Source organism: Entelurus aequoreus, linkage group LG10 (assembly GCF_033978785.1).
Source record: "Entelurus aequoreus isolate RoL-2023_Sb linkage group LG10, RoL_Eaeq_v1.1, whole genome shotgun sequence".
NCBI classification, from domain to species: domain Eukaryota; kingdom Metazoa; phylum Chordata; class Actinopteri; order Syngnathiformes; family Syngnathidae; genus Entelurus; species Entelurus aequoreus.
In genome coordinates this window covers 40,478,045-40,486,972 of record NC_084740.1, presented here as the reverse complement: position 1 = coordinate 40,486,972, position 8,928 = coordinate 40,478,045, and the positions used below count along the sequence as shown (strand labels likewise).

The 8,928-nt window shown below is 39.5% G+C and overlaps 1 protein-coding gene across 1 annotated transcript in view; it reads right to left on the bottom strand.

Annotated features, from left to right (window-relative positions):
• Nucleotides 1-5,883, bottom strand: part of aplp2 (amyloid beta (A4) precursor-like protein 2) — a 190,947-nt gene extending 185,064 nt beyond the window's left edge. Inside the window, 1 exon segment of the mRNA XM_062060867.1 lies at nucleotides 5,637-5,883. Within this exon segment, the coding sequence (XP_061916851.1) occupies nucleotides 5,637-5,708 (72 nt within the window). The 5' untranslated portion in view covers nucleotides 5,709-5,883.
• Between the last annotated feature and the right edge of the window lie 3,045 nt (nucleotides 5,884-8,928).

The following is an 8,928-nucleotide window of genomic DNA, read 5'->3' as shown; positions in this document are numbered from 1 at the left end:
ACAGATTTGAACAATAAGTTATTCACTGAAATATATGTATTAATTGTGGTTCTTACAAAAAATATATCTTATAAAATATAAAAGCTAAAATGTCTCTTAAAGCTCTGCCCCTTTAATTAGTGCATACTAAATAATTTAACTTTAGCTTACTACTACAACCATATTATTTACCAGCAACATAAAGTGAAACAGAGGCAGAGGTGTCCTGCCACAGTCAGTAACAAATAAACAGAAAACAGTAGTGGTCAAATACAAATAAGGCAACAAGAGAAGTATCCTACACTTCTCTTTTGTAAAGTAAATCTGAACAGCCTATATGGGCATCTACATCAACTATATGATTTGCCTGAGAAGCTGGACAGGACAAAAAAACAAAAACAAAAAAAAAACAAAAAAAAATGTTTTTTATTTGTGGCGGACGTAATTCTTTTGTGGCAGGCCGCCACAAATAAATGAATGTGTGGGAAACACTGTACTATATCCATTCGGCCACCGTGTTATGGGTTATAGATAAACCTATGGATAACGGAGACATATATAATAGTCTCCTTTTCAGGTGAGAGGACCTTTAAGGCACGCCCCCAATATTGTTTGTCCGGCTGGAAATTTTGGACATTACTACTTGCCGTAGTTTTGAAGCAATGCATGATGGGAATCCGGATGTTGTGTGTCAGTGTATTACCATGCCGGCTGGAATAAACACACGCTGAGAAATAGCTACGTGCCTGCCTACTTTATGGGTTATAGATAAACCTATGGATAACGGAGACATATATAATAGTCTCCTTTTCAGGTGAGAGGATGCTAAAGGCAGTGCCTTTAAGGCACGCCCCCAATATAGTTGTCAGGCTGGAAATCGGGAGAAATTCGGGAGAATGGTTGTCCTGGGAGATTTTCGGGAGAGGCACTGATATTCGGGAGTCTCCCGGAAAATTCGGGAGGGTTGGCAAGTATGCCTCGGACCTCTGCCATCTTGAGTCAGACATCACTTTAAATCAGGGCTGTCCATACACTACCGTTCAAAAGTTTGGGGTCACCCAAACAATTTTGTGGAATAGCCTTCATTTCTAAGAACAAGAATAGACTGTCGAGTTTCAGATGAAAGTTCTCTTTTTCTGGCCATTTTGAGCGTTTAATTGACCCCACAAATGTGATGCTCCAGAAACTCAATCTGCTCAAAGGAAGGTCAGTTTTGTAGCTTCTGTAACAAGCTAAACTGTTTTCAGATGTGTGAACATGATTGCGTAAGGGTTTTCTAATCATCAATTAGCCTGCTGAGCCAATGAGCAAACACATTGTACCATTAGAACAGTGGAGTGATAGTTGCTGGAAATGGGCCTCTATACACCTATGTAGATATTGCACCAAAAACCAGACATTTGCAGCTAGAATAGTCATTTACCACATTAGCAATGTATAGAGTTAAGACTAGTTTAAAGTTATCTTCATTGAAAAGTACAGTGCTTTTCCTTAAAAAATAAGGACATTTCAACGTGACCCCAAACTTTTGAACGGTAGTATATATATATATATTAACCCCGTTCCCATATGAGTTGGGAAGTTGTGTTAGATGTAAATATAAACGGAATACAATGATTTGCAAATCATTTTCAACCCATATTCAGTTGAATATGCTACAAAGACAACATATTTGATGTTCAAACTGATACAAAAATTTTTTTTTGCAAATAATCATTAACTTTAGAATTTGATGCCAGCAACACGTGACAAAGAAGTTCGGAAAGGTGGCAATAAATTCTGATAAAGTTGAGGAATGCTCATCAAACACTTATTTGGAACATCCCACCGGTGTGCAGGCTAATTGGGAACTGGTGGGTGCCATGATTGGGTATAAACACAGCTTCCCAAAAAATGCTCAGTCTTTCACAAGAAAGGATGGGGCGAGGTACACCCCTTTGTCTACAACTGCGTGAGCAATTAGTCAAACAGTTTAAGAACAACGTTTCTCAAAGTGCAATTGCAAGAAATTTAGGGATTTCAACATCCACGGTCCATAGTATCATCAAAAGGTTCAGAGAATCTGGACAAATCACTCCACGTAAGCGGCATGGCCGGAAACCAACATTGAATGACCGTGACCTTCGATCCCTCAGACGGCACTGTATCAAAAACCGACATCAATCTCTAAAGGATATCACCACATGGGCTCAGGAACACTTCAGAAAACCACTGTCACTAAATACAGTTGTTCGCTACATCTGTAAGTACAAGTTAAAGCTCTACTATGCAAAGCGAAAGCCATTTATCAACAACACCCAGAAACGCCGCCGGCTTCTCTGGGCCCGAGATCATCTAAGATGGACTCATGCAAAGTGGAAAAGTGTTCTGTGGTCTGACGTGTCCACATTTCAAATTGTTTCTGGAAATATTTGACATTGTGTCATCCGGACCAAAAGGGAAGCGAACCATCCAGACTGTTATCGACGCAAAGTTCAAAAGCCAGCATTTGTGATGGTATGGGGGTGTATTAGTGCCCAAGACATGGGTAACTTACACATCTGTGAAGGCGCCATTAATGCTGAAAGGTACATACAGGTTTTGGAACAACATATGCTGCCATCTAAGCGCCGTCTTTTTCATGGACGCCCCTGCTTATTTCAGCAAGACAATGCCAAGCCACATTCAGCATGTTACAATAGCGTGGCTTCGTAAAAAAAGAGTGCGGGTACTTTCCTGGCCCGCCTGCAGTCCAGACCTGTCTCCCATCGAAAATGTGTGGCGCATTACGAAGCGTAAAATACGACAGCGGAGACCCCCGGACTGTTGAACAACTGAAGCTCTACATAAAACAAGAATGGGAAAGAATTCCACTTTCAAAGCTTCAACAATTAGTTTCCTCAGTTCCCAATCGTGTATTAAGTGTTGTTAAAAGGAAAGGCCATGTAACACAGTGGTGAACATGCCCTTTCCCAACTACTTTGGCACGTGTTGCAGCCATGAAATTCTAAGTTAATTATTATTTGCAAAAAAAAAAATTAAGTTTATGAGTTTCAACATCAAATATGTTGTCTTTGTAGCATATTCAACTGAATATGGGTTGCAAAGGATTTGCAAATCATTGTATTCCGTTTATATTTACATCTAACTCAATTTCCCAACTCATATGGAAACAGGGTTTGTATATATATTTATATTAGGGATGTCCGATAATATCGGACTGCCGATATTATCGGCCAATAAATGCTTTAAAATGTAATACTGGAAATTATCGGTATCGGTTTCAAAAAGTAACATTTAGGATTTTTTTTAAACGCCGCTGTGTACACGGACGTAGGGAGAAGTACAGAGCGCCAATAAACCTTAAAGGCACTGCCTTTGCGTGCCTGCCCAGTCACATAATATCTACGGCTTTTCACACACACAAGTGAATGCAATGCATACTTGGTCAACAGCCATACAGGTCACACTGAGGGTGGCCGTATAAACAACTTTAACACTGTTACAAATATGCGCCACACCGTGAAGCCACACCAAACAAGAATGACAAAACACATTTCGGGAGAACATCCGCGCCGTAACACAACATAAACACAACAGAACAAATACCCAGAACCCCTTGCAGCACTAACTCTTCCAGGACGCTACAATACACACCCCGCGCTACCCCCTACTCCCCCCCCCCAACCCCGCCCACCTTAATCTCCTCATGCTCCCAAATTCCAAGCTGCTGTTTTGAGGCATGTTAAAACAAATAATGCACTTTGTGACATCAATAATAAATATGGCAGTGCCATGTTGGCACTTTTTCCCATAACTTGAGTTGATTTATTTTGGAAAACCTTGTTACATTGTTTAATGCATCCAGCGGGGCATCACAACAAAATTAGGCATAATAATGTGTTCATTCCACGACTGCATACATCGGTATCGGTTGATATCGGAATCGGTAATTAAGAGTTGGACAATATCGGAATATCTCGGACATCTCTAATATATATATATATATACATATAAACCAATAGAGCGACCTTCCTTTCAACCTTGGACATCCACAAAATCATTTGTGGTCTTGAACAATAATTTACAACTCATTTTTACAGATGCATGCCGCTGAAAACACACACACACACACACACGCACACACACACACACACACACACACACACACACACACACACACACACACACACACACACACACACACACACACACACACACACACACACACGTTCAGAGCCAAGTGTTTTCATTCAGAAGACTTCACACTATAAATAGTCCATCGCGCGTGCTCACTTGACAATACAATCACTAACAGCAGAGACATGCCGGGGCAGTGAGGCCAACTCGCCCTGGCTGGCGTGTCTCACTAGGGGGACAAGGACAGCGAGGATGAAGCCAACGGATATGCCATGCTAGTCCTCGAGCAAAATGGAAGCCTTTGTTTGTGATGCTCCTCGTTGCTAAAGAAAAGCTAGTAAATAACATTAGCTAGTTGTCCAGCACGACTCTACCGAGAGTCGAGCGAGGTAGACAATGAGCGAGCCGGCTCGTTTTCCAGCACGACTCTACCGAGAGTCGCGCGAGATTGACAACGAGCTCACCAGATCGTTGTCCAGCACGACTCTACCGAGAGTAGAGCGAGGTTGACAACGAGCGAACCGGCTCGTTGTAAAGCACGACTCTACCGAGAGTAGCGCGAGATAGACAACGAGCGAGCCGGCTCGTTGTCCAGCACGACTTTACTGAGAGTCGAACGAGGTAGACAACGAGCGAGCCGGCTCGTTGTAAAGCACAACTCTACCGAGAGTAGCGCGAGATAGACAACGAGCGAGCCGGCTCGTTGTCGAGAACGACTATACTGAGAGTTGAGCGAGATAGACAACGAGCGAGCCGGCTCGTTGTCCAGCACGACTCTACTGAGAGTTGCGCAAGATAGACAACGAGCCAGCATGACTCTACAGAGTCGCGAGAGATAGACAACGAGCTCGCCGGCTCGTTGTCAGGCACGACTTTACTGAGAGTCGAGCGATCTACACAACGAGCTCGCCGGCTCGTTGTCCAGCACGACTTTGCTGAGAGTCGAGCGATCTAGTCAACGAGCTCGCCGGCTCCTTGTCCAGCACGACTTTACCGAGAGTCGAGCGAGGTAGACAACGAGCGAGCCGGCTCATTGTCCAGCACGACTCTACAGAGTCGCGAGAGATATACAACGAGCTCGCCGGCCCATTGTCCAGCTCGACTTTACTGAGAGTTGAGCGATTTACACAACAAGCTCGCCGGCTCGTTGTCCAGCATGACTTTACTGAGAGTCGAGCGATCTGGTCAACGAGCTCGCCGGCTCGTTGTCCAGCACGACTTTACAGAGAGTCGAGCGAGGTAGACAACGAGCAAGCCGGCTCGGTGCCCAGCACGACTCTCGTGAGGTTTACAGACAGCCGTGAGGTCTGCCATCAGAGACCCAATATGAAGGGTCAGTGTCGGCCATGTTGGATGCACCTCCAAGCCGGTGGGACGTCAAACATGGCCGCCAAGTTGGGGGTCTGAAGCAGGTTGAATTGCGTGTCCTGTAAACACACTCTGGCAAACACTATGATGGAACATTCTAGAATGGACTGCAATGTATTGGAGTGTTGTTAAGCGACCAAGAAGAAGACATGTTGGTAACCGTGACCTACCTCCACGTAGCCCCCCAGTGCGGGCACCACGGCGGCCAGCAGCCAGGCTGAGATCAGCAGGACGGACACCATCTTCCACAATCCAACTACTTAGATCCTTTCCGAGCGAATTCGTAGACAACGGCGCCCCAAAGTCCCGGGAAATGTGCGCCTAACGTCTGGTCTACCTCTATTTCTCCTTCGGTGTGACAGGAAGCGCAGACGGAGCGTCGCCGGAGTGTGTCCCGGGTGGAAGTGAGGATTATTAGGCAGGCTGCTCCGCCACTGCTGCCCCCTCCCTCCCTCCGCCGGAGACACCGCGGTGCTGCGAGCGCGGCGCCCCCTGGTGGCAGACAGCGGTACCTGCAGGTGAAACATGACGACGTCACAGTAAACAATAAAGGGATTGCGATGAGAACAATCAAAGTTGTATGAACGTCACTCAAACTGTGCTCATTTGGAGCTAGTAGATGTTACAAAAAATCCAGAAGAGGATTACATATGTTATTATATATTATTTAAATTATTTGTGAATACTTTTGAATGGTAAATATTAATTGGATTTCCATCCAGCCATCCATTTTCTACCGCTTATTCCCTTCGGGGTCGCGGGGGGCGCTGGAGCCTATCTCAGCTACAATCGGGCGGAAGGCGGGGTACACCCAGGACAAGTCGCCACGTCATCGCAGGGCCAACACAGATAGACAGACAACATTCACACTCACATTCACACTTAAAAACATTATTTACAAAAAGAAACGTACATTATTGAGTTGATCATTGTTGTAAATATAACTGAAATATGTGCTATATTCTGTTAGCAAAATAAAAAGAAAAAAATGTACTTTCTTTACTTTGATTTCAGATATCTAATCTGTCTTGGTCATAATCACATTTTAAATTATATATATATATATATATATATATATATATATATATATATATATATATATATATATATATATATATATATATATATATATATATATATATATATATATATATAGCCTGAATTTAAACTTTTGAATATTTAACTTTTTTACTTTTTATACTTTTTTCAGATTTGTATGATAATATGTTTATGAATAAATTGGTCAGAAGGTGTTCTGATTGTAATATATATATATATATATATATATATATATATATATATATATATATATATATATATATATATATATATATATATATATATATATATATATATATATAGATATAGATATAGATATAGATATAGATATGTATGAGTGTGAATGTTGTCTGTCTATCTGTGTTGGCCCTGTGATGAGTTGGTGACTTGTCCAGGGTGTACCCCGCCTTCCGCCCGAATGCAGCTGAGATAGGCTCCAGCACCCCCCGCGACCCCGGAAGGGACAAGCGGTAGAAAATGGATGGATGGATGGATAGATTGCGATGAAAACAATCAAAGTTGTAAAAACGTCACCCAAACTGTGTTCATTTGGAGCTAGTAGATATTAACAAAAAATCCTGAATATTTATGTCTGTAGAGAAATACATATAGTATTATATATTATTTAAATTATTTTTGAATAATTTTGAATGTTAAATAATAACTGGATTTTTTGGATTAAAAACATTTTTTACAAAGAGAAACGTAAATTATTTCGTTTTTAATTCTTGTAAATATAACTAAAATATGTTCTATTTTCTGTTAGCAAAAAATATATATATATATATATATATATATATATATATATATATATATATATATATATATATATATATATATATATATATATATATATATATATATATATATATATATATATATATATATATATATATATATATATATATATATATATATTGCTTAAATTTAAACTTTTTAAAATGTAACTTTTTTACCTGCGAGTGAATGAACGTTATCTTGATTTCTGTCTTGGTCATGATCACATTTCAAAAGATTATTTTTGTGTTAATATTTTTATTTTGTATGGTATTTCACTAGTGCGAATATAACTAATATATGAGCTGCATTAATTACAATAAGCAAAGCAACCTGCCGACAAGAGCTGAAATTTTAGGTTACTCTGATTGAGCAGTTCTTGACTAGTTGGTACATTTTGAGTGTGGCATAGATGTGTGCATGACAAAAAAAAGTCCCAAGGATAGACCAGTTCTGAACCACTAAGTTAGAAAATTTACTTTTTAAATACCGTTAAAAAATAATAATAATAATTGTGGTATGGCAACATTTCCCCATTTCAAATGTACTTTCTAGCATGCAAAATTGTACTTAGTGGTGAAGTGAATTAATTAACTCATAGCATGTTTTGCTTATGGTGAAGATTTCCATAAATTCTTTTTTTAATTTTTTCAAAAAGATTCGAATTAGCTAGTTTTTCTCCTCTTTTTTTCGGTTGAATTTTGAATTTTAAAGAGTCAAAATTGAAGATAAACTATGTTTCAAAATGTAATTGTCATTTTTTTCGTGTTTTCTCCTCTTTTAAACCGTTCAATTAAGTGTAAATATCATTAATTATTAATAATAACATAGAGTTAAAGGTAAATTGAGCAAATTGGCTATTTCTGGCAATTTATTTAAGTGTGTATCAAACTGGTAGCCCTTCACATTAATCAGTACCCAAGAAGTAGCTCTTGGTTTCAAAAAGGTTGGTGACCCATGATCTAAATAATTTAGTCAAAATCTGTAAAATGACGATATTTTTCCGCAAAAAGTTTCATGAAAATTTCTGTAAATATAATGGTTTTGATCATTATTTGGTTTACAATGTTTTACTTTAATTTTATGGTTTTCGTTTGGCAGCCGTAGCTGCCAGTAGATGAACGTTTTTTTTACAGATTTTTTTTTTATAGTGTAGCTGTATGTATTTATTTTGAAAATATGTAAGACAGCTTTATTTGTATTTTCTTGTTAACATATCCGTAATATATTGTTATTGAAATAAAGTTGCCCTATGTCATGTTATATGAATTTGGCATATTCGGCTGCAAAATTGTCCAACAAGAAGTTCACGTGCAAGTTTAACAACAAGAAAAAGAGTCAAAGCAGCACTTGTCTGATATTGCTTTAGTGCTATCTCCAAATTGTCTCCACTCGCTTTACACTGGGAAGGCCAATGGTTGTAGAAAGTACAAAGTAATTTAATACACTTTTAAGAAGAACCAAATGTTGAAACCGTGAGTCAGGATGGTGTGTGGAAAAGCTAAATGCCTGTGTCAGTCTCCCACATAATAAAAATGTTAAAGCATCAAATTGAAACAAAGTTCTACTAAATGGTGGCATTGCATACTGGATTTACCATCGACTGGTGATTTTGATTGGCTAATC